At 40.0% G+C, this 26,766-nt stretch overlaps 1 protein-coding gene and 1 long non-coding RNA gene across 5 annotated transcripts in view; one reads left to right on the top strand and one right to left on the bottom strand.

Annotated features, from left to right (window-relative positions):
* klhdc8a (kelch domain containing 8A) overlaps positions 1–26,365 on the top strand; it is a 37,892-nt gene extending 11,527 nt beyond the window's left edge. For 3 of the 4 annotated variants that reach the window (XM_008109603.3, XM_008109605.3, XM_008109604.3), the window contains exons 2-7: positions 9,819–9,861; positions 10,187–10,602; positions 12,097–12,261; positions 17,584–17,799; positions 22,171–22,272; positions 24,836–26,365. In XM_008109603.3, the coding sequence (XP_008107810.1) occupies positions 10,227–10,602; positions 12,097–12,261; positions 17,584–17,799; positions 22,171–22,272; positions 24,836–25,029 (1,053 nt within the window). In that variant the 5' untranslated portion in view covers positions 9,819–9,861; positions 10,187–10,226 and the 3' untranslated portion in view covers positions 25,030–26,365. Of the gene's footprint in view, positions 1–9,587; positions 9,862–10,186; positions 10,603–12,096; positions 12,262–17,583; positions 17,800–22,170; positions 22,273–24,835 lie in introns of those variants that run through there. The other variant, XM_062978568.1, reaches the window with a different exon arrangement.
* Positions 1,606–9,570, bottom strand: LOC134298422 (uncharacterized). The gene is made up of 2 exons (XR_010005501.1): positions 9,373–9,570; positions 1,606–1,998 (listed from the first exon to the last, which is right to left on the bottom strand). It is a non-coding gene; the product is annotated as an uncharacterized LOC134298422 (long non-coding RNA).
* Positions 26,366–26,766: the final 401 nt, after the last annotated feature.

The following is a 26,766-nucleotide window of genomic DNA, read 5'->3' as shown; positions in this document are numbered from 1 at the left end:
TATTTTAACTAAAGCAATTGATCTAAATAGGAATTTTAGTATTAACTTAATCCCAGAATTAAGTGATTAAGTTGTTAATTAATTAAATATAAGACAGTGATAAAGAGCTAACATTTTTAACTTCCCAGCTGTTTCTTTTTTTTTTTTTACCCAAAGCCTAGTTCTTTGGATTTTTCAATATTAATTATTGTATTTGTTAAACTCTCAAAGGTTGGGGAATTACAGGGCTTAGATTATGAGATTCAAACTGTGTGTTTAATTCTTGATTGCAGTAATACAGTTTAGTTAATTCCAAAGTTATATATCAACAAGCAATGAAGGGCAGCTTGGAAAGAGAATGATTGTCTGCATCCAGATGATTTTCCTCTTCCACATTATATATGACACAGGGTGTATCTACAGTGTAAAATTAAAGTGATTGGACACATAATAATAATAATAATAATAATAATAATAATAATAATAATAATAATAATAATAATAACAACAACAACAACAAGAACAACAACTAGCTTTGCCCGGCCACACGTTGCTGTGGCTTATGGGAATCATTTGTTGGCCAGGTGGAATAGCAGTGAATAGCCTTGCAGCCTCAAAGCCTGGCTGTTTTCTGGAGTAGCTGGAGTAGCACCCTCAATCAAAGAGCTGCTTTGAAGCCTGGCTAATTCCTTTGTAGGGGAATCATTGTTTGGCCAGGTTGAATTGCACTGAATAGCCTCGCTGATTCAAAGCCTGGCTGCTTTCTACATAGGGCATCCATGCTAGGCCAGGTTGAATGGGACGGAGTAGCCTCATGGCTTCAAAGCCTGGGGATTTTTCACCTAGGGGAAATCTTGGTTGGCCAGGTTGAGTAGCACTGAATAGCCTTGCTGCTTGCAAGCCTGGCCGCTTTCTACCTTCCACATCCAGGAAGGGGCGCAGCTGGCGTATCAGCCAAAGCTGATAATAAGCATTCCTGACCATCACATCTACCTAGGCTGCCATTTGGAGGAACGGATCCAGGAGCGCTCCCAAGCTCCCAATCAGGCACAGTCAGGGGGAGAGTAACACCATCTAAAACTGGTTGACACACCTCCACCCCCAAATTAAGACCTTGATGGCAAACACCTCTGGTTTGTCTGGATTCAGTTTCAATTTGTTTTTCCTCATTCAGCCTATTACCTCCTCCAGGCATTCATTCAGAAAAGACATGTTATCCAGGGTGAAGAAGTGCCCACCTATTCTTCATTTTAGAGGTCTAGATGCTTTTCCCACATAGAGTTTAAAAAAAAACCATAACAATTGAATGACAACCACCACTACTCACTTTCTTATTATCTGGAAGACTCTCAGCCTTGCTTTGAATCTCTAGCATTGCCATTTCCAATTATTTCTACTTCTTTACAGATGCCCAGTGTCAGATATCAACTTGTGCTAGAAGGGTAAACAGTTGGAAATCAACTACACTTCTCCTTTAAAGTAGTTAATTTGTACTAATTGGATTTGTGCAACACTTTCCTTCAGATTTCCTTCCAATCCAATGAAGGCTAAGAAGAGCACAAAATCAAATGATTACTGCAAAGAAGACAAAATGAAAACACGGACACAGAATTGTACAGCCACTAGCAGAATTGATTATATTTTATTTTCCCAAAAGTATTTAGGATGGTGTCATAAACACAATGAGGCTATTGCATCTGGAAGCAAATGTTGGGGGCAACAATGGTGGTGAACTTTACCCTGAACTCTGGGGACCATGATATTCTATTGGAATATAGAGCAGCATCTTTCCTAAAGCATGCCACGAACCTCCTAATCTTGCCCATTTCTCTGAAGGGGTGTGGAAGTCACTGTCACATCACCAGGGCTGTAGTGAGATGCATTCCACTTTGCTTTTGTACATCAAGTTTGGTGCAGCATCTTGTCCTTTGCTTCAGGAAGAAAAATGGCTGAGGTTTCCTTTTGGCATATCCTATCACCACTATGAGTCAGAAGGATTTCCCTCCTTCAACATGTTCTCTATGGTAACAAGGAAAAAAGAAGAAGGACAAGCAATTGGAAAATTCAAGAGGGTTGCAAGTGGATAACAACTATGTCAGGGCTGCTCGTATAAATTCTGTGAACAGCTTTAGTGGGGGCCACTCCTGGTCATTGTATCATTCTGTTTCTCCATAGACAATTAACAAAAGAATAGACTACCCTCCTCTTTCCTATAGTGGCCAACAAGTTGCCTATGAAGAGTCCAGATGGAGAACATGCAGTCAATATGATTTTTCTGTCTATTTCTAATAATCTGCATTCAAAAAGCATACATCCTCTGATTCTAAATATGTTTTACAATAATGATGGCTAGCAGATATGGATATAGCCAGATCCAGCAACAGAATCTCTCACCTCTGGTAACTGCCAGAACCCTAGGATCCAGACAAGGCCCCTGTAAAAAGCAGATGCCACACACACTTTCACACTCGACTTCCACCCAACCCACAGTGGTATGTGGCAGGGTGAGCACCCTGGGGATGGGCTGTAAGGGAAGCATATAGTGACCCTATCAGCCACCATCTGTATCTAGCCCAGAGGGAATGACAAAGACTCACAGTGGGCTGATTTTCCTCTTCTTTTCCAGGGTTTTGCTAAAGGGCAGAAAATGTGCTGACAGCCAGAAAAGTATCTGAGGCATATTTTTTTTTTTGCCAGGGTCTATATGTAAGTGATTTTGTTCCTTCTTCACTTTCCCCTATTATGTTTCTACATTGGTAGAATGGGGTTCCCTAAAGGGGGTTTGGCAAATGCTGAATATATGACTACCACTCTTTGCTCCCATTCCTCATTCAGATAAGTATGTACAAATACAGGTATTCTAAAAAAAAACCCAAAAAGTGGCTGGTCCCAAGCATTTCTGGCAAGGGAGACTCAGTCTGTAGCTCTGTTCCTCTTCATTCCTTGCACTGAGTGGTTGGGTCTGTTGGCAGTCCTCGCTAGAGGATTCTTGAAATTGTAGTCCACAAGATAATTTTTCTGAGTTCTGCTGTTAAATATAAGGAGCTGAATTAGATGGGCTCTTTGGTCTGATTTAGTAGGGTTGTAATTCTGCAGTCATTGTCTGCAAAGGAAATTGTACAATTTTCACAGCTATTCACAATTCTGAAATTATTTTGCACAAAATCTAAATGTTGGGTGTTGCAAAGAAAACAATATTCTGCTTTGGTAAGACCTCACCTAGAATACTGTGTCCAATTCCACATTTCAAGAGGGATATTGACAAGCTGGAACGTGTCCAGAGGGGGATGACTAAAATGATCAAGGGTCTGTATACTATGAGGAGCAGCTTAAAGAACTGGGTATGTTTAGCCTGCAGAAGAGAAGGTTGAGAGGAGACATGACCACAATGTTTAAATATTTTAAAGGAAGAGGTGCAAGCTTGTTTTCTGCTGCCCTGGAAACTAGGATGCAGAGCAAAGGTTGCAAATGACAGGAAAGGAGATTTTGACTGAACATTAGGAAAAACTTCCTGACTGTAAGAGCTGCTCAGTAGTGGAACTCTCTGCCTTGCAGTGTGGTGGAAGCTCCTTCTGTGGAGGTTTTTAAACAGATGCTGGATGATCATCTGTCAGGGGTGCTTTGATTGTGCTTTTCCTGCATGGCAGGGGGTTGGACTAGATGGCTCAGGTGGTGTTTTCCATCTCTATGATTCTGTAACTGGAAATGTATACCCTATACAGAAAATAACATTAATGTGAAGAAAATTGCCTCAAACTGTGCAGTTTGCCCCTCATCAGGGAGTCTCACCTTTTACTTCTGAGATTCATATATTTACAAGCATTATTTCTGCAGTTGTTTACTATTCCACAAAGCCCTGGATTGATGTTGCACCCAGGTCATGATGGACATTTAAAACAGTGAATCAAAGTAGTTCTTAGATATTCATTTGAATATTGTGTATTTGGAGGCCCTCCAAAAGAAACTCTGCCAAGGGCTTCTTCACACCTGACCAGAGCTTTGAAAAGTTACTTTTTGGACTTCTACTGTGCTAATGGGAAAATTCTGAGCATCATATTTCAAAAAAGTAAAATGTCTCAGCTTTGTAAATAAATGGTACAGGGGCAGCTGGTGCCGGGAAGAAATAAGCAGAAATCTTGTCATATCTTAGACAGGAAACACAGTCATTAAAAGAGAAACATGGAAACATAGTGCACAGGCAAGAGCTCTCAGAAGCTCTGAGGAAATCAAGATGTCCTAGAAAGAAAAGGGACAAATATGTTAGACTTTTCTCTGATTACTTTCAAGCTATGAAGACATTCCTGATCATCTGAAGACCTATTTTAATCTTGCCCTACACTTGAAACATTTATATTATCCCACATGGTATTTTCCAAGTGTGAAAAATGAAGGTAGTCAGCTTTCTTTTTGTAGTGGTTGTCATGGCAGGGGAACTGTTCAATTTGATGTGAGGTCAGAAAATGTCAGACACACAAACTAAATTAAACTGCATTGGCTGGCTGATTTGTGCAAGAGAGAAATACTACTGATGCCAGAACTCAAATTTTGGAGAGATGCAGATCCATTTTCACGAAGGAATTGTTTTTACAGGGAGCTTCCTCTACACCAGTTCTGTATTGATAACCCACACTACAAAGTGGCTCAGGATAAAAGCCAAAAATCTCCATCTTTAAACTATCTCTGTAAAGTGAGCAGTTGTTCTACTTGTTAAAGATAAGAGGCTGAACTAGATGGGCTATTGGCCTGATTCAGCAGAGCTGTAATTCTGCAATGAAAATATGTATACAACTATTTGCAGTTGTGGAGGTGTTCTGCAAAAAAATTAAATGTTGGGTGTAGTGAAGAAAACAATATTTTATGTGTAGAGATGTTAATTTTTCTACAGAAAATGCATGTCCTTTGCAGAAAATAACATTTCTGTGAAGAAGATTGTGCAACCTCCCCTCACACAACAACAACTACCATCTTAGAGTAAACAAGGCAGCTCTGCATTATAAAATTATGTCTGTGATTTATCACTTCTCTATTAAAAGCAGATAAAATATGCCCCCTACATGGCCATCGTAAAACAAATGGGATGTTTTCTTTCTTTTCATCTCAGTGAGATGAATTGTGGTGCTCCATCAGCTGCTGTTATCCAGAAACAAATAAATACGATCACAGCTCTCGGCTGTGCAAACTCTTAAGTCCCTGGGTATGTTTTCAGCCCCTGACAAGTGACAAGCCATAAAAAACACACCATCATGGCAAAGGCCAGAAATGTACCATATCAAATGCAACCTCAGTGGGAAATGAGATTTTTTTGGCATGCTCATAAATTACACTAGCTTAATCCAGATGTATGTTTTGTTATGTGCTATGACAGTATTCATGCAACTCTTGTAGGTAAACTACCAGCAATTGCTATCATCCTCAAACCAACAAGCATGTGCACCAAACCTGAGGCAAATTTCTCACCATTACTCTGGTAGAACATAAACATCATCTTTCCAAACACTTACATGAACATATCATCAGCTTTCCAAGTGGCTGCTTTCTCTCTCTCTATGCCTCTTCAATTAATAGCTTCAATTGTCAGTTTATGGGCAACCCCATACATTTCATTGGGTTTTTCTTAGGCAAGAAAAACTCAGAAGGGGTTTACCAATTCCTTCCTCTGTAGTACAGTGTTCCCTCACTACTTCATGGTTCACTTTTCACGGATTTGCTGTTTTGCGGTTTTTCAATAAACTCTAAAAGACTATTATAAATCATAAAAAATACAATTTACAGTCTAAGGAAGGGAGGAAGGAGAAGCCAAAGGGAGAGAAAAAGAGCCCAAGTGGCAACAAGAGGAGAAGGAGGCGATTTATCAACACACGATTGGTTAAGAAAGACTTAAAATAGTGTATAACTACTAAAATAATGTATAAACATTAAAATATAGTGTCCCTACTTCATGGATTTTCACTTATTGTGGGTGATCCTGGAACCTAACCCCAGCGATAAGTGAGGGAACACTGTATCTTATTTAACATTGATTAGTTTTCAAGATCAGACGGAATCTGGTGCCTTCGGGGTATTTAGACAGGCTGAGTGGCTACTGCAGGATAGTAAATGGTTAGTTATTGTATAAGTAATTTAACATGCAATAAAAAGGCTAATGTAATCTGGATGGAAATAATATTCATTATGATTCATTCCAAGGTTTAAAATAGAAGACCCGCTAGAATTTTGTACAATTTTTCCTGATATTGGCTATCTCAAGGTATTGCAGAGGAGTAATCTTTTGGAGAAAATTGCAAAAAACAGTGTTTCATGAGTAAGAAGACTATTTTGTGCAGAAGAAAACAGACCTTTTTTTTGCACAAAATGTGTTTTGTTATGCACAATAATTCTTCAGCAACACTTTTGAACATTCAAATATAGGAGAATACACTTGAGATTTTTTTTTGATCTTCACATGAGGACAAAATAATTTAGGATTTACATCTGTAAATGTACCAGACTCCCTCCCAAGCAGCAACAAAGCAGAAACAGACATCTGCAAAATAAAATAAAATAAATAATATCCTGCCAGTTTAGTGAAGCACCAATACATTTTGTCAGAGAAGACTGAGGGCCTTTAAAAACTACAGCTCCAATTTACTTATGGCAGTTAAACTAGTGTCAAGCTATATTTGTTCTACAGCATATAAGGTAAAAGTAAAGGTTTTCCCCTGACATTAAGTCTAGTTGTGTCCGACTCTGGGGGTTGGTGCTCAACTCTATTTCTAAGCTGGAGAGCTGGCGTTGTCCATAGACGTCTCCAAGGTCATGTGGCCAGCATGACTGCATGGAGCGCTGTTACCTTTCCAATGGAGAGTTGGAAAGGTATTGATCTACTCACATTTGCATGTTTTCGAACTGCTAGGTTGGCAGAAGCTGGGGCTGACAGCAGGAACTCACCCCGCTCCCTGGATTCTAACCGCCAACCATTTGGTCAGCAAGTTCAGCAGCTCAGTAGTTTAACCCGCTGCACCACCACGGCTCTTTCTACAGCATATATGCACCCTTAATCTTTGTTATTAGGAAAGTGAATTACACATTTGTAATTATTAATACATACTTATTTCCAAGCTCAATTCTCCATACTTTTGATACACTTAGCATAAGTAGCTGAATGATTGAATTTGCTAAGTGAAAGCTGAGCATTTTTTTTTAACTTGGCTACAAATGACAGAAAAAAGCTAAACAGACTTAACCAACAAGAAGCCTGGGCTACAGGAAGATTTCTTATATCCATCCAGCTGTTAGTTAACATTCTTTATGTTTCTGACCTCTCTTTTCAACCACAGTTTTCAGTGTGAACAAAAGATAGTTACTATGCTGCATTCTCTTAAGTGACCTTGCAACAACACCTTGTTTTAAATCATTCAAGGATCACTTTTATTTCAGAGTTATCTTCTGCCATTACTTCTGCCAACACCTGTAAGTTTAAAAGTTGAGAGGGAAAACTTATACTGGTTTGTTTGTGCCATCATGACCTTACTTTTCTCCCCAGAATGGTATTCAAGGCAGGCCAGGATACTATTGAATTATTACAAAATCAAATTGTAAGATTTAAGTAAACCTGAATTTATTCCAAGACGACCTGCTTTCCTACTTGCCTCCATGATTTAATGTGACAGAGGGGCATTATTTCCTTCTCCTGCTGAATTGTTTGTGGGTAATGCTGTGTGTTTGGTATGTGAATCAGAAATTATCTAGTGTTGGCAAGCAGATGCTACTTGAGGTGGAAATGATCATGCAATATTAATTTGTTTGTTTAACATTTCTATTCTACCTTATAAGACCTCCAAGTAGCATAAAAAAACAAAATTAAAACAATCATTCAAACAGTGAGAACTGTCTTAAAACCATTTTACTATTTGATCAAGATCCTTATGCCTTTTTTTATAAACACATTTAAATGTGGAGCTGGAACAAAGTAAGAATCACTGCCACTTTGGCCCTTTAAAGTGATCTCTTTTCATAACTAGGTTGGGCAACTTCTTACACATGATCACAATATATTGCTCCTCCAACATATTTTAATTCATTGGCAAATGTATATAGGGAGAGGCATTCTTTCACATATTTATGTCCTAGGCTTAAATGTCATCACCAACACCTTGAATTCAGACCAGAAGCATACTGGCAAACAGCATAAAACCTTTACAGTTGACGTATGGTTTCTGTGGGATATTCCTGTCAGCAATCTATTGAGAGTGTAGTACATTTGTGCCACCACCTTCAAGGGCAGCCAAATGTATTGTTTTTGTTAAATTGTCATTGTGTCTGCTTTGACTTATACTGACCCTGTGATTGAGAGACTTCCAAGACACTCTTGTCATCAGCAGTTCTGCTTACGTTCTACACACTCAGAGCTGTGGCTTAAGTGATTGAGTCTATTCACCTGTAATATGATCTTCGTTTTTTCCTACCACCTCCCTCTTTACAAAGCATTATTGCCTTTTCTAATGAGTCATGTTGGACCTTTTCACAAGAGGCTAAAATCAGCAGCATGCATTGGTTTAGCCCAGGTCACCTACAGAGCCTGCTGGCTCCCATCAAATGATGCTGGCGTGGCTCCGTGGGTGAAGGAGGGCAGAGCCGGCGCATGCCGCCACCATGGCAACCGGGCTTCCTGTGTTGCCATTGGACATAGAGGGAAGCCATGCACTCCATGCATGCTTCACGCTTCACTCTCAGCTGGAGCCAGGTTAAGTGAGATGTGGGCCACTGGGTTCCCCATGTCGCCCAACAGAGTAGAGCAACTCTGGTGGCCATGTGATAGGATCGGTTGTCTCATGATATGGCCAAGGTGTGGTAGGCTTAGTTTGGCTATTTTGTTTTCTGGGGAGTGTTCTGGCTTTATTCACTGTAGGGCCCACTCATTGGTCATTTTGGCAAACCATGGAATCCATAGAACTCTGCACTGACACTATATTTCATATCCTCTTCTTGACAGTTCTTGTCAATCTATATCACATTGCTTGCCCAATTTGAAGACCTGAGAATTGCCACTCCACAGATCTTCTGACTTATCAGGATACAGCCTAAGTTAACTGGCCTTTATCTACTCTGTATGACATGCCAACACTAGTCCAGCACCTGCACTGCTCCAATGACAAGGAGGAACAAAGTGCCATCAGGATACTTTTGGTGTCCTTACCTAACAATTGCATATCAACATTAAACAGCTTGTGGGGCTGGAACTATCCTTGTGGCAGCCATGGGAATGAACCAGAGTCCTCCACTATAACAAAACATGTTTACAGTGTACAACACTGTTGTCCAGTATTATGTGTAAAATCTTTCATTTGGCCCATTTGCATGACAACATATACATTAGGAATAAGTTACTGAAAAAGAGAAGCAGAAAAACAATACCTTGGTTCTGTAATGACTCTGTGAGCTTTTCTGTCTGGATCTGCTTATATTTATGAGGGGGAGAGTGCAGCAGCTGCTTCCCTCTGGACAACGCGGTGCTCTAGTTTCCTGCATCTACTCCTCTCATCTACATACTTGTCATCTGTTCAGAGCAAGAGAGCAAAAATAATCCCTTGGCTTGTGATAGGTGCTTGTGACTCTGACTGTGTCCTAACTAATGGGCTGTTCTCTAGCGCACTTACAGCTCAGACTCTGCTGCATAAGACAGAGGCAGGCTATAGGGAATGGGGAGGATGTAGCTATTGCTTGTGCAGCATGGTATAGACAGACTGTGGGATTTGTAAAGGAAATAAAGTTTTCAGAAGGATAATCTTTTGAGCAGGGAAGGATCTGATATGTATGAATGTCAGAAAGTAGAGTGTGACTAACCTGATTTGTTTATTTAGGAACAAGATCCAGGAGATGCAGAAATGGAGGATACAAGGAAAGGTATGAACACCGCTTTGTGAATATGTGGAACAGACAGACCAGCCTGTCCTTAACCTAGCATCTTCCATAATTTAGTACTGTCGTTCCCATTATCCTGATTGTGTGTGCCATTGGCTATCTTGAATAGGAATAATGGATATTACACCCTCACACATCTGGAAGGCATTGGGTTGGGAAAGGCTTAAATAATATATTCTTGTTGAAGGCCATGAGAACAAAGATGCATTGCTTGTTTGGTTTTCTGAATACTCAAACTCTTTGTTTCTAGTTTCTTTTTCTTTTTTTGGAATGACTTTGTTCTGTCTTTTGTTTTGCTTTGTTGCAGTATAAATAGACTGCCTTGCAGATGTCATCTTGTCCCTGAGATGGAAGTGCCAAGCATCAAGGATTTTCAGTGGAAAACTCTTGCACCCTTGTCTAGCCCAAGAGTCTATTGCTCCCTGGTTGAAGCTGGGGGCCAAGTTTTTGCCATTGGGGGCTGTAATGACAATGGCACCCCCATGGACTGTTTTGAAGTATACTCTCCTGAAGCCAACCAGTGGAATTCTCTTCCCCCAATGCCCACAGCCAGGGCTGGAGTAGCTATAGCTACATTGGGCAAGAGAATCATGGTGATTGGAGGAGTTGGCGCTAACCAGATGCCCTTGAAGATTGTGGAGATGTACAACATAGATGAGGGCAAGTGGAAGAAACGCAACTCCTTGAGGGAAGCTTCGATGGGGATCTCCGTGACAGTGAAAGGCAAGAGAGATTATTTTACAAAAAAGCCCGTGACAACATGATATTGGCTTTTAGTGAAGTATTTACAACCCCTGTGTATTCTTTCTAAGCAATTTGATTGATGGGGTCAAGTACATTGCTCCTTCAGAGACAGCTATCAGCCAATTTCTCCTACACTGTGATTATGGCCTGGCTTTGACCCTTGTGCCCGAGGTGTTGGAATGACCATCTCTGAATTGCTAGAGGTGAGGTCAGGCAATTTTAAACAGTCTAGTCTAGGACTAGCTGTGAAATCTGTCTCATAATTGCTGTGCACCATCTGTTTCACTGACCTCTCTCTGCTTACTTTTTTTTTAAAAGCAAGAAAAGGCAGACATGTTCTGTATTCCTGCCAAATATATAGGACAGCTTGATTGTTGTGTTTTGTTTGCAGAATGGCTTTACTCATTGTTGAAGGACAAAAGAACCAGTGCTTTCTAGTGCATGAGACAAATTGAAAGGCTTAGCTAGAGCAGGACACAAGAACGGAGAAAGTGAAGGTCATTGTCCAAAAAGCTGTATATCTCTTGTAAAGCACTCCACCTCCTTAACTGCAGCTCTTTCTTGTAGAGCTGCTTTTGAAACCCTGAGCCTCTTCCACTTCAAATAGAATCGATGGATCTTTTGAAGGCTGTGTTGGAATGGTACACTCCTATTATTCTCTTGACTATTCTCCATGCCCAAAGAAACCATTATTCTTGCACGACAGATAAATTCCATATACTATTAATATAGCCAAAATGAATGTGAGCATCTTTCAGAAAAAAATGGATGCAAAGTTGTGTTAACAATGTCCCTGCAGTTGAAATGATGTTGAACTGCAATTGGTGTGATTGTCAGTCAACATAGCTAACATTGAGGAATGATGGGAGCTATAGTCCAAGGGTATTTTTATAGCCACAAGATTCCCATTTTTCACTGTACATCATCATATTATCTAAAGCAGATGTGTATATTGTTCAGTATTTGTCTTTAGCAAGGACATATACTCTGCTTTTCATGATTAAAAATGCAGTTATGTATAGGATGAGGGTGGACATCTGGAGAGATTCTGAGCTCTTATCTGTTCCACTTCAAGACAACTGGTGAAGGTAACAGCATTAAAATGGACAGTTCCTACATAGGCTTCTGGGGCTACAATTGCCCATTTCAGCTCCATTGTTGCCATCAATTGCCAGGGATGGGGAGGAGGTAGGAGGCCACCTAGGATAGTCATATATGGCCAGAAGACCATATATATTTCCCACCTCTGCTTTGAGGAAGGATGCAGTCAGATTCTCTTATTTTCAAGTTGATATTGACCCTGTATTTTACTTTTTATCTGGGGCCTCAGATAAAAGGGCCTCAGTACCCAATTTCCCATTGGAGTAACATTTGAAGGGACCTCTTCTTAGACTACTAAGATATAGCAGAGATAGACCAGAAGTTAATTTTGTATTTGAAGTTTGGTTACCTCTCTCTTCCTGTCTTTTCCAGATTACAGGATCTATGCAGCAGGTGGAATGGGAGCAGATCTGCGCCCACACAATTATATGCAGCATTATGACATGCTAAAGGACATTTGGGTATCATTGGCCACCATGCCAACACCGAGATATGCTGCTACATCCTTCCTGCGAGGCACAAAGATCTATGTGCTGGGTAAGAATCAGTCTAAGGCCTTTTTCTTCTATTGTTAAATTTATCCTATTTTTAATGGCTAATATCCTGCTGTCTATCAAAAGATCTCAGGGGACACATACAGATAAAACCAGTACTAACAAGTTAAAACAATTTAAAGCAAAAAAATCCAAGCAGACTAAAATGTTAAATAATTTTAGAAGTTAAAATAGGGCTAAATACTGATATGTTATTTTGTTTATGTATTTAAAATACTTTTTGGCATTGGAGTGATCTGCTGTTATGCATGTGACTGACTAGTGGGCATTAATCTGTTTTTAACTCTTTCTGTTCTTCTCAAGGAAGTTCAGCAATCTTCACTTCCTTGCCTATGGCACTGCCTGTCTAATACACAGCACACTGTCAGGAATTGCCTAGGATTGGTAATGCCAGATTGACGGAAGCTGGTCCTGATAATCAGCTTTCCTTCAGAAAAAAAACATATATGTATGATGTTTACCTTCAAGTAATTTCTGATTTATAATGACCCTGAGGTTCCCTAATCCTATAACTGCATTTTTGGCCAAGATTTGTTCAGTGAAGGTTTGTCATTTCCTCACTTGGAGGCGAAGAGATTGAAATCTTGGACTCCTGGAGTCCTAGTCTGACACTCAAACCACTAGTCATGCAGGTCCATTAGTTATTCAAGATGAATAGCCACTCCTATGGCAGAAAACTCCCAAGAAAAATGGATGATCTTACAAACTCTTCTGTCTTTAAAGAGGTCCAAAACCAAGTCCAAAATGCTGCTACAAGGGGCCCTCCACACTTTATTTTGTAGTTTTAAGCCCCTCCAGTTCCATGTCCTTTGACAGATTATAATCCCTTACGTTTTCAGATTCCTGTACAAATTCCTTGTGTTTTGCTTCATAAGTCTGCTAGTATTATACCTGAAGCAAATTAAGATAGGTGTAAAATTCTAAATATAAGTATAGATTGCCTTGAAGTTGTGTAGCATCCATAATACAATCAAGCCCTTCACATTTGTAGGTTTGACTTTTGCAGATCTAATTTAAATGTTCTCTCTAGAAATCTCTAGGCCCTTTAGTATGGCTCTGTGGTCAACTTCAGTGGGAAGGACCTAGAAATTCCTTGAGAGATGTCTTCTCAGGTAAAAATAATAATCGTGTTTTTTTCATTCACATTTTTTCCACTTTCATGGGGGTCTTGTGCCCCTAACTCCAGTGTTTGTGGAAGACTGATTTACTGAGATTTATCGTTTTCTTTTCTTTTTAAAAAGGAATAACCAGTCATTTTAAAAAGAGTTTTAAAATGAAAAAAGAAATGAAATCTTATTATTTTGAGATGAAATGTTTCTTACTGCACATAGCACTGCCCACTGATGTATACTTATTTTGAGAAACAGAGAGTGATTCTCACACTTTTCTAGAAGCTGTTAAGAGGTAAAACAAACACTTTGGTGCCACAGTTCCAATGGCTTTTATTTTTAGCCTGACAAAGTTTATCCCAGATGACTGCAGAAGAGGAGTAGTTGCATTACAGCAGAAACAAAAAGAAGCTTGTGAAACCCCTATGACTAACAGATCTATTGCCGCATAAACACAAATGTTTATGATGTAATAAATCAGTTAGTCTTTAAAGTGCCAGAAGATTTCTCTGCTGTTTATGCTTTATAGTTTCTGGAAGGCTGTTCAGTTTAATTCTACCTTCTGGCTGTATAAACCTCTCCATTCAGTTAGATTTCTATTCAGCCTTATGCCACTGCTTGATGATTTTAAAAGCAATCATGGGAACAACTAGGAATTCATTTAGGCAACCACAAAAGGCTTTTACAGGTGAATTTTGGGGTATCAGGTGCTATTAAACATGATCTTGTACATAGCAGATATGTTACTCCACCAGACAGTACTCAAATCGCTTGCTGTCTGTAAGAAAAAGTTTCCAAGACTAGGGGCCCTTTCACACAGGCATATAACCCAGAATATCAAGGCAGATAATCCACAATATGTGCTTTGAATTGGATTATCTGAGGCCACACTATCATATAATCCAGTTAAATGTAAATTTTATACCAATGTGAATGGGGCCTAGGTCAAAGTATTTTGCAACCTGAGATAGAGCATAGGTAAAGGTAAAGGTTTCTCCTTGACATTAAGTCTAGTCGGGTTCAACTCCATTTCTAAGCCAAACAGCCAGCATTGTCTGTAGGCATCTCGTAGGTCATTTGGCCAACATGACTGCATGGAGTGCCATTACCTTCCCCCCGGAGTGGTACCTATTAATTATATCACATTTGCATATTTTTGAACTGCTAGGTTGGCAGAAGCTGGGAATAACAACAGGAGCTAACCCCGCTCCGCGGAATCGAACCATTGACCTTTCGGATAGCACGTTCTGCAGCTCAGCTGTTTGCCCCTCTGCACCACCACATAGACATACATATTTCCTTTCAGGTGACACTACTCTAGGTCACTCCTTAGTTTGGCATTTGTGTCTTAAAATGCCACAATCACCTCTTCCCATCTTTGGGCTGGATCCAGAAATAAATGTTTGCACATAAACCCTATTGATTTCAGTGGGAACAAAGTCATGACCCACTGTTATCAACAGCACCCAGGTTCAGTTAATTTACTCTGAATCCCATCCAATAATTAAAAAAAAACAGTTTAATTTGTTTCTTTATCAGGGCATTCCACTTCAGCTGTCTCACTCTGTGTAATGGTAAGTAGGTCCCACCTTTGCCCTCATCATTGGCAATGGTTAACACTGTGAAAGATTGGACAATGTCCAAGATTAGAATATTTTTACCACAGAATCCTCCATGTTATGAGAGAGAGACAGAAAGAGGAAGAGAGAAATAGAACTTGGTGTAAATGTTTTTTAGTATCTCCATAGCACATAAAATATTAAACTCCAGCCATAATGATGATGATGATGATGATAATTTGTTTCCTGCTTCTCCTAATGGCTTGAGGTGGAGTACAACATAGTCAAAATATATGAACATAAAATACATACAATAAAATCTATATATATAAAAGAGTGATGGAATCCCGGTGACTGACAAAACAACAAAACTACAGGCCCCCCAACCTCAAAATTTGACAACACAACCCATCATCCACGCCTCTAGGTTGATACAACAAAAAGAAAAGAAAAATAAAGTCCTAATTAGAGGGAGAGGAATAATCGTTTTTATCCAATTGCTGCCAGTTAGAAGGCTAAGCTCTGCCCACTTAGTCTCCTAGCAACCTACTCAGCCCAGGGGACAGGCAGAGTTAGGCCTCACTTAGGCCTCTTCCACAGATTATCTAATTTGCACTGGATTATATGGCAGTGTAGACTCAAAGCCCTTCCACACAGCTATATAACCCATTTATAATCTTATATTATCTGCTTTGCACTGGATTATCTTGACTCCACACTGCCATATAATCCACTTCAGTGTGCATTTTATACAGCTGTGAAGAAGGGGACTCATATAATCCAGTTCTAAGCAGAGAATATAAAATTATCAATATACAGTAGAGTCTCACTTATCCAACATAAACAGGCTGGCAGAACATTGGATAAGTAAATATGTTGCATAATAAGAAGGGATTCAGGAAAAGCCGGTTAAACATCAAATTAGGTAATCATTATACAAATTAAGCACCAAAACATCATGTTATACAACAAATTTTACAGAAAAAGTAGTTCCATGCGCAGTAATGCTATGTAGTAATTACTGTATTTACAAATTTACCACCAAAATATCACAATGAATTTAAAACACTGACTACAAAAACATTGACTGCTAAAAGGCAGACTGCGTTGGATAATCCAGAACATTGAATGAAGCGAATGTTGGATAAGTGAGATTCTACTTTAATATGAAATAATTACTATGATAGAATAATACAGAACAATATAACCTCTAAAACCAGGACAGTAAATAAAGAGCAACACTCTGAAAGCAGGGAAATTGGAAATTCCACAAAGGAAACAATCAGGGCCAGCTATCACAGACAAAAAAACCCAAAAATATTGTATATTTGCAACCTTTAGGAAATAATATCCCCTGATGGCTCAGCCAACCCTAAAGTTCAAAAACATGCAAATGAGGGGAGATGAATAAGTACTGCTCCGGCGGGAAGGTAACGGCGCTCCATGCAGTCATCCCACATGACTTTGGAGGAGTCTACGGACAACGCCACCTCTTCGGCTTAGAAATGGAGTTGAGCACCAACCCTCAGAGACAGACACGACTGGACTCAATGTCAGGGGCAAACCTTTACCCTTTACCTTAGCTACCACCAATTCCTCAATACTTTATTTCCCATACCACCATACTTCGCCACAGCAACGCATGGCCAGGCATAGCTAATACATAGATAAAAACACATAATAATAAAAACATACACCAAACACAGGGAACAAAATCAACATATAATGGTAATAGAATACATTTGAAAACTCATGATTCAGAGTTGACTTAATAGGCCTGTTGAAAAATATAGTGTTTAATACTGTTTTAAATTCTAACTGCTTATTTAGCTTCCAACACGACATTCCATAGTCATGGGGGAGCCAATGCTTTCTGATACAGAAAACAACTGTCTGGTGAACTTGCAGGCAGGTGTCAATATATCTCCTTCCAGTTGATATGAGTGAAGCCACCATCTGGGCCATTCCAGTTAGGCTCACCAACCATGATCTAAAATTGAGTTCAAATTCATTGACTGATAATTCCCATTTCCCCACCTCCACTCCATCGGTGGCTGCATCAGAGCATATAGGCCCCTGGAAGGAAGATGATGACACAATGCTAAAGTGGCACTTTCTACCACGCATCACCTTGCTGTCCGTATGCAAGTGGTCCCCACTTCACTTCATTCCATTCTAACCCACAAACACTCTGCACGGAGGATTATCCGGTTCCTTTATCATTAAGAACTTTTGCCAATCAAATGAGAGAAAAATTGTGAGCCTTGTCATACAAGACTGCTTTTTGTGTATTGGCAGTTATTGATAGATCGATCAACAGCCCATTTAGTTTCCATAAATCTCTTAGAGGCATTGATACTCTGCTATGTACTTTGCATTGTACTTGGAAAGTTGTTGTCACAAGCAAGAGTGAAGTATCTGATTGCTTTTATATTAGAGGTGAGTAGAAAGTAAATTCATAGATAAGAAGGGACTCTAATCTAAATTTAACCTAAAAAAGATTAGGCAATGACCCATGGACATTTTCTGATGGACCACCTTGCATCTGATGCTTGCTGGATTCCAGCAAAGATGTTGGACGTGGCAGCATTTTTCTGGTTGTGCAAGGTAGTAACTGAATTTCTTCCATCCTCCTAGGTGGAAGACAATCCAAATATGCCGTGAATGCCTTTGAAGTCTTTGATACTGAAACAAGATCTTGGACAAAATTTCCCAACATTCCCAGCAAAAGGGCTTTCTCCAGCTTTGTCTGTGCAGAGAATAAGATCTTTAGTGTTGGGGGATTACGGCAAGGCAGGTTATACCGACAACCTAAATTCATGAAGAATGTGGATGTGTTCGACATTGAGCAAGGTGAGTACTTATGAGGTCTCCCTCTGTTTTCCACAATTATTCCTACTGTTTTGTATCTTCAAATGATTGTGATTTATGGTGACCTTAAAGAAAACCTGTCACAGATTTTCTTGGCAAAATTTGTTCATGTGTTTCACATTGCCTTCCTTTCAGATTGAGAGAATGTGACTTGCCCAAAATCACCGAGTCAGTTTCCATGGCAGAGCAGGGATTCATACCTTGACCTGTCAGAATCCTAGTCCAATACAATCAGCCTTCTGTATCCACGAGCTCTGTAATCACCAATTTAATCATCCATGACTTGAAAATATTTTTAATTCCAAAGGCAAGCCTTAATTTTACTATTCTATATAAGCAGCACTATTTTATTACACCATTTTATTTCACCATTTTATTACTCCATATGTATATAATGGAAATGGAGTATTTGTGGATTTTTGTATCCAAAGGGGGTCCTGGAACCAATCTCAGTGGATAACAAAAACTCACTGAACTCAAAATGTTGGTACTATTATAATACTTTAAAAAGACAGCATGGGACAACATGTAATGGTAATAAATAGCCACACCTGTGTGAAGGCCTTTCCCAGACATTTCCAAAACCTTTGCCAATTTGTTCATTTCCAAAATAGACTTATTTAAAAATGAAATTGGGAGAAAAAAATGCTCAGGGCTTTGGGTACTTAGAACTTAAATGTTTAGGATTAAATCCTGGTATACTCAACCATATTAGTGCTATCCCTAAATGTCATGTTGGTACAACATGGTGCTCCTCATGCTGAGCTTAATTGTACCTATTCATTATTGCCACTATCTGCTATATAGGGAAGAGATGATGATGATGATGATGATGATGATGATGATGATGATTCCTGTTGGAATCACAGATGCCTTAAAGGGCCAGACATAAAAGTGGCTTCAAAACAGAGTTTATTTAAACAAAAGAAAAGGGATGCAGAGAAACTAAAATGCAGTTCCACTGGTCAAAACTCAAAAAACCAAACCAGACCTGGTCCAAAAGGTAAACAGAAATATAATCCAGATTAACTAGATGCAAAGAGCAACAAGTCAAACAAAGCGCTCTGAGGCAAAACAAAAAGGCACAGTACACAAATGGTTAACAAAAGGGAGTCACAGGAAGAGAAGCATCGTCAGCCGAAGTCCAAGGTCAAAACGGGAGAAATCCAAAACAGTGTTGCTCCAGAGTCCGCAGAAGCAGCATCTTTAGCCAAACCGGTCCAGGTCCAAACTGCAAATCCAAATCCAGCGCAGAACATGAAACAGGCAGCAGCAAGTCTACAAGAATCTTAACCAATACACAGCACCCAGCACACGAATGCACATCAACACCTTGCCTTCTGTAAAGACCCCTCACCCCTGAACCCACTTTTATCTACAGACCATCATCAGAAGATGAACTGACCACCACCCCATCACTATCCCCCGCAGCTGCTCCCAGCTCTTCACGTGAATACCCTTGTCCTTCCCTCCAATTCCTCCATCTCCTGTCAAGACTTAGATCCCCCAAGAATCAGTTGGATCCCCTGATTGCCAGTCTTCACCCCCACAGAACCCCATAAAGGTATTACTAGTTGTTGGCACCTCACAAATTGCTTGCACTTCTCTTATCTTAGTCCAGTCCATGGTGTCTCCTTCTTCTCCTTCACTCATTGACCCATCGTCCCCAGAGAATCCCTCAAATGATTCCTCATCTGTAGGTGCTGTAAGTATGTCCCGGATCCTCTTTCCCTGCTGCTCATCATCAGATTCCTGCTCCCGAGTAACCCTTTTCCCCTTCTGGCACCCATACTACTGTTTGTAACATTACTCACAGGCTCTACTACAACAATTTCTTTATAATTATCTACCAAAATCTATAAAGTTCTTCATATTCAGTATAGAAAAAACTTTGAAGTTTAAATATATGCAAATAAAAGAAAGGAAATGTGAAAATTTTATTCCTATCCATTGCAGTTTCTGTTTTTACAGAGTTGGATATATTTTACCAGGCTACACACTGACTGCTAAATATTAATGAAATCCATCAGTCAATTTATGCCATCATAAAGCGTTTCTACTTTATTTCAGGACAGTGGATGTCATCTCAAGGACTACAGAAGCAAAAAGAATAGTAGCAAAATCTATGGGCCCTGTATCTGTGCCAGGCAAACCTTCTGTTCTTACTGTACTGTCAACTTCTCTAGGGCTTTGTAATGAACTCATCTACATATAAATAAGGATCCACTATAACAGGGAAACAGAACAGACCTTTTGTGAAAATAATGAGTGCAGGAGTCAGATTTAACCCAGTGAAAGACCTCCCTTTACATAGAAACAAAGCATGTAAGGGAAGGCATGTCTTCTGTGTAAAAGAAATGAAAGCTAGAAAGGAGATCTCTTACCTTCTCCTAGGATGCTCTTTCCTACCCAGTATGTTTCAAAAGATTTCAGCCCACATATCCTATTTTCTCCAGCAATTGGGGATTGATGGGAGTAGCAGTCCAGTCTGCTGATGGTTTGGAAGATAAATCTAGTAAACCTTTTCATTAGCATCAAATACAGTGATGCAGGTAGTATGGAGCAGTACTGATGAGACAGAAGCTGTATGATGCCACTTTAACTAGGTACCATGGTTCAATGCTTTGGAATCCTGGGGTTTGGTGAGTTTGGTGAGACTCCAGCACTTTTTGGAAGAGTAGGCTAAAGACCTTATGAGACTGCAGTTCCCATGGCTCCAGAGCATTGAGCCATGTTAGTTAAAACAGTTTCAAACTACATTCATTCTACATTGTAGGTCTACACAACATGTGGTCTGGGGGCCAAATGCAACCCTCACAAGGCTTTGGTGCAGCCCACAGAGGCTCTGAGCCTAAGCTTTAGAGAAGGAGGTCAAGGAGGTCATATGCAGTGTTACAGCAGAATAGCCACCAGAACCCACCATTCCACCCTCCAAGTGTCTTACATCTACGCGTTTCCTTTCCCTGTGCACCAATGTTAGCAAACTAACGTGGAAAGGGGGTACCACTGACAGATCCAGTCAGATGCTGGAGGTGCTTGTCTCAGTTGAAAAGTGGCCTGAGTGAGTTGTTGGATTCTAGCTGGAATAGTGGGGAGTGGGGGTGAAGCTTTAAAGGGTATCAGACCTTTATTCAGGGAGGTTGGAATCTTGGGCTCCATTAGATTGGTTATTTTAGAGGGAGGCCATAAAGAAGGACCTCCTTTCCTCTGCCGCTCTTCCTTTCTCTTTGCCTCTGTTATCTTCTTCTCATTCAGCGGCAAAACTTCCAACTCTTCACTGTTTGCATATGAGGGAGAAACTTGGCTAATGCCTCTCTTCCTTTTTCTTTGCCACTGAGTTGCCTCTGTCATCTCCTTCTCCTCCTCCAGTGGAAAAAAAACACCCATTCCCCACCATTCATATCCCTCACTTGTAAGAGAGAAGTGTAGCTTCACCATAAAGATGGTGTTGTTGTGTCTTCATCGAGAATTCAAGTTTCTTCCTCACAAATAAGGGAGATAAACAGTGTAAAGAAGAAGCAAACAACAGAGGCAAAGAAAAAGGAAGAGGAGCAGAGGCAAGAGTTGGGGCACTTCTTCTGTCCCTCAGAAAAGAACTGCAACCTGCCACCACACTGAGGGGAGGCAAAACCACTTTGCTGCTTGCTTTGAGGGAAAGGTAAACCCAGAGTGAGGTGCTAAAAACCTATTTGCAACCCAGAGAGGTTTAGCCTATTTAATTTCGGACCATTACTATTGCCACGTTGTGCAGGCCTACTGTATATACACCCAGTGTTAGATTACACTTTTTAGATCTGGCTACCCATCATTCAGAACCTGACTTCAGATCTAAAGTTGCCTTGGGGATCTTTTCCACTGATGTCCATCTCAGTGGGGACCTTAAATACTTCTTCCAGCAAAATATAACCTTTCAAGGGCTTACTAGTTTAAAAGTGTGTGGCCAAGCCATTCAATAATTGATGCCAGGTAGCCTGACTACCCTGTCACCATATTAATTACTCACATGCTATTACATGTTGGCAGAATGAGAACAGCAGTGGGTTGAATTCAGCCACATAGTCCTCCTATCTGCACCAAGGAGCTGACCAAACCCAGCATCAACAGTGGTGGGTCGTCCTGAAGTCCTGGAGCTTAGCCTTTGCCTAGATGTACTCATTGTCATTACGAGGCCTGCCACTGATCAAATGTGTGTGACAAAAATATGTGTACTAAAAAGCATTATACTGTTGCAATGAGACACATACCGAAGCTTTCATTTACTATTATTTTGATACACTATAAGGGTGATAGAGCCTGCTCAAATGAGTGAGGAGAAGTCACATTTATGTAACATGCAATCTGGTTAATTTTCAGGAGGCTGGATGAAGACTGAGCATTCATTATTTCTGAAGAAACGGCGGGCTGATTTTGTATCTGGTTACTTGAAAGGAAGAATTGTTGTAGCTGGAGGGTTAGGTGAGAATGAACTGTGTCCTTCTATACCATATCCTCCAATTGGGCATAGTCCTAATTATTTCTCTGCCGTCCCACTTTTTCATCTGCTTTTAAAATGTCCCAGTTGTTTTCTCCGTTTCTCCTTTGCTCTCAGTTTACTTCATCTGCTTCAAACTGAGTTCGAAATGCAAAAATAGTTTGCACTCAATTAAGTAGGACTGTCTGATTTCAAAACTCATTCCAAATTAGGGGGTGCAGGCATTTCATTTCTAAAGTGTTTCTAAAGTGTCATTAGCAAAAATTTAGTTACTATAATGAGAGTCTCGAAATTTTGTTACTTTCTTGTTAAAGTAATTGTTCAAGTGGGGAAACTCCAGGGGCTCCTTTCTCCCTCATTTCTACAGCTATTGGGGTGAACTTTCTACAGTGGTAGAACATATTTATCAATGTTAGCCCATCAACTTACAGAATGTTTCACTTATTCACAAATTTATGGGGAATTTTCAAAGTTTTTATAAACCATTTTTTTTTCAAAAAAAGTGCTATCTCCTTGAATTTTCTATACAATGACACAAAGTAATAGGGGATCATTCTCCCCAACTTTCAGAAATATTCATACATCTACTGATTTTAGGAAATTTTTAAAAGTTTGGACAAAAACATTTTTAAAAAAACCAGCCACAACATCTGTATCATTAAATGTCTTTCATATTAACCAATAGAACTTTTGGTTAATAAAATTTAGGGATTTCTTCCTAACCCAGCACAGAGATTTACTTACTAGAAGTATAACAACAACAACAACAACAACAACAACATCAACAACAACTTTATTCTTACATCCCACCCCATTTCCCCGAAGGGACTCTGGGCGGCCTACATGGGGACCAAGCCCAGGAATATAACAATAAAATACAATAATATAAAATACATTTAAATTATGATGAATTAATACATAAAACATATAAAATATCATAAGCATAAACACAACCACAACCAATAACTGATAACCAATAGCTGGGTGCAGTGGGCATGTTCAAAAATTGGAGGCAAGGCAATAAATTATACATGTGCAATATATTTCAAGATCATTAATAAGATGGGCCAGTAATAAAGTGCAGTGGCTGAGTATAGGTGGAGGTAAAAGGACTACATCAAATTGTATCAGTCAGTTCTCCTCTTTGCAAATTCCACAATTTATTGGAACTCTGGCTGGCTGCTGCCACGGAGGGACAAATCTCTCCCTATCCTGATTGAGTCTTTCTGATGCTGAGCAAAATTCTGAGAAATGTAATTTAGGGCAGAGCCTTTTGAATGCTCTGGCATAGGGCTCCTCGCATTCCCAAACTACATTTCCCAGAATTCTGTGCTTTCTCAGTCCCTTTCCCAGCAAACTCTGCTTTTTCCCTACTTCTTCTCTCTCCTAATGGTGAGAGGCCATTAATTTAAAGAGGAAAGGCAGCCTTTTTGGCTTTGCTTTGCTTCCTTGCACTGAAAATGAAACTGACTTTGGGAGGCTTCTGAGGTTGACAAAAATCAAATAAAAATTGTTGGGTAAGTTTTGATTTTCAGATAGCATATTATAAGAACAAATTTAACAAATTTGATATGACTTACGATTTACTCCTACTTCCTTTCTCACCTCGAGATTTAATCTAGTGTTCATGTGGCCCGCCCTTGGTTTTATTGTTCTTTTGATCTTGTTTAATGTAGTGTATATTTTCTTTTATTGTGTTGTTTAATGTGCTATGATTTGTTGTTCTATTATATTTTGATATATTGTATTGTTCTGGGCATGGCCCCATGTAAGCCGCCCCAAGTCCCCATTGGGGAGATGGTGGCGGGGTATAAATAAAGTTTATTATTATTATTATTATTATTATTATTATTATTATTATTATTATTACTACTAATGAAAAAATTGCACCCCCCTAGCAGAAATAGATAGGGGAAGAGAGAAGTGGGTGGAATCTCAACTTTCTTGGTATCTCACCTTTCTCAGTGGCTTTCTCAGGACAAACCAAAGTGCTGCAACTTCTCTTATGTTTGTTTCCTCAGTATTATCTTTTGCGCTCTTCACTATACTGTGATGTTGCTTTGTCACATGTGACCTTATTTTCTTCCTCGATCCCCACTCTATGCACAATTGGTCAGGCAAAGCAAAGTGCCAACTTGGAGTCCATAAAAAGGCTGGGCAATGTATAGCTCCCCAGATGTTATCAGACTGCATTGCCCATAAGATCTAGCCAAAATAGCCAGGGGTGAGAGATTAGGGGAGATGCATTCCAACAAGATCAGAAAGTGCATAGGTTTCATACCCCTGAAATAGTGTCCTAATTATTTTCTAGGTAGAAAAAAGGCAAAATGCTTTACTATACTAGAAGCAGGTTACTGTAGTCTGGACATTTTGACCTAAATCTAGTGGTTAGTCCCCATTAGGACAGAGCCATTGATTTAGTGGATATTATGTAACATAAGGGGTTTGGGGTTTTTTTTCCCGTGTTAACTAGCAATAAGTTCTATGCCTTCACTTTGAGAACATAGCTTTATTCCTTGTCCCTCTATCTACATCTCCTGCTTTCAGGAAACCAACCAACTGTTCTGGAATCAGCTGAGGCCTTTCATCCTGAGAAGAACAAATGGGAAAGCCTACCTCCTATGCTCACCCCGCGATGTGCCTGTTCCAACATTGTGGTCAAAAACTGCCTTCTGGCTGTAGGAGGAGTGAACCAGGGCCTGAGTGACGCAGTGGAAGCTCTGTGTGTCTCTGACTCCTAGCTGCTCCATCTCCAGATGCTCCTTGTACAAGGGGCTTACACAAACCACCTGAAAAAGTCATTACTCTGCCGTTCTGAGTGTTGGGTCACTCCTGCTTAACACAGGAAGAGTTGACACCTTCATTCATCCCACTCTGCAGCTTTCCTGTAGCTCCCTTCACTCTGTATTTTGGAGAAGGTCCCTTCTTGCCTTATGTAGCTGTAGTTTTGTGACTCTGTCAGCTAACAGAAGTTCAGACAGTTGTGGGAGTGTCATCTCTGCCAGCATCACTGAGCTGCACCACTTGATGAATCTAGAGTCACTCCCTCCTGCCAACTCTAAATGGCTGAGGAACCTGCCAACTTTCTCACAAAGCAGCAGAGGTTTGCCACACAAGTCAGGGTATTTCAGCCAAGGATTAGTAGTAGCCCAAGCTATGAATAGTGTGAAGCCATTTTGTCTTCCACCGAAATACTGTGTTTGAAACACACCCGTTGAGTGAAGCATAAGGGCCTCTGTTGGGTTCTTCACAAGTTAACCATGAAAACAAAGAAGAAAGCGAATCACACAGAGTTAGAGCTTGTGCCTCCAGTGCACTTTAAAACGCTGTCCTGATAGTGATGGACTCTTAATTTCATTTTGTAGAAGCTCTGCAGCAGTGCATTACCCCAGACGTTGCCTGCTGTGACGTTAGATTCAAAGCATATGGAATGGATTTCCAAGAAGCTTCCTAATCATGCAGCTAGTTGGATGGAGAACCATCTCTGTCGGTGGGAGAGCAACAAATCTGATGTCTTGATTGACAGTTCCTGCAATTAGAGTTGGATATTGCTTGTCTGGAAGGTTAAAAGCTGCAGAGAAAGAAAACAGTGTTTGTCAAGAGGAACGCCTTAAAGTAAGGGTTTTAGATTTTAGTCTGAAATGTGTGCACATACACACACATACACATAGACAAGTGTGAACAAGCATACATACACACAACACACACAATTTCAGTGTTAGTCATATTCATTATTTTAGTCCACTCCTTTGCACTCTGGGGGACATTTGCCAAACCTGGACTGAGCAAAATGTAGCATAATGTTTGTGACATAGACATTCTGGATTCAGCTCATAACAGTTCCTCTGAGCTCATCAAACAACAAAGCTTAGGTACAGTGTTGTCTTCTGTTTTAATTGTTTTGGATGAACATGTGTGTGCATTCACACGACTAAATGTGCAGCACACTCTGTCCTTCCTTACTTCAACCTGTAGGTTGAAATTGTCACTGTTATTCTAATTAAGTACGGTGCATCAGTTTCAGTTTTTGTGAATTGTTAACAAGTAGCACAATTAAAAGTTATGTTCTCAAATTAACCTGAGTGCTTGTTTCTTTGAGGATAGGCCAAAAGAAAAATATACTTTCCAACGAGGCTCATATTGCTATAATTATTCCTCTACAGAGTTCCTACCAGTACTGGTAGGCTATAGGTACCAGTTGCTCATTCAGTACCTATTGCTGTTGCCTCTGACTAGCCTTCTCTTCCTCTTCCTCCTCCTCCTTGTGCTTCTCAGCCAATTGCCTGATATGGAAAAAAGCATATTATTGCCTTTTTGTTTCCTGTGAGGCAGGTCAAGAAATTTCCAAGTATACAGAAGCAGAGGTAATCCATGGCTTCACCTCTCTGTAACAAGAATTGCCTCCCCACAAAGAGTCTCCCGAACATTTCCTAACAATGTGCATACACATATATACACACAGAGAGAGTGATTGTGTA

This window comes from Anolis carolinensis, chromosome 4 (assembly GCF_035594765.1).
Source record: "Anolis carolinensis isolate JA03-04 chromosome 4, rAnoCar3.1.pri, whole genome shotgun sequence".
NCBI lineage: Eukaryota > Metazoa > Chordata > Lepidosauria > Squamata > Dactyloidae > Anolis > Anolis carolinensis.
Note: the sequence above shows the minus strand (reverse complement) of the source record. Positions and strands in the feature narration are given on the sequence as shown.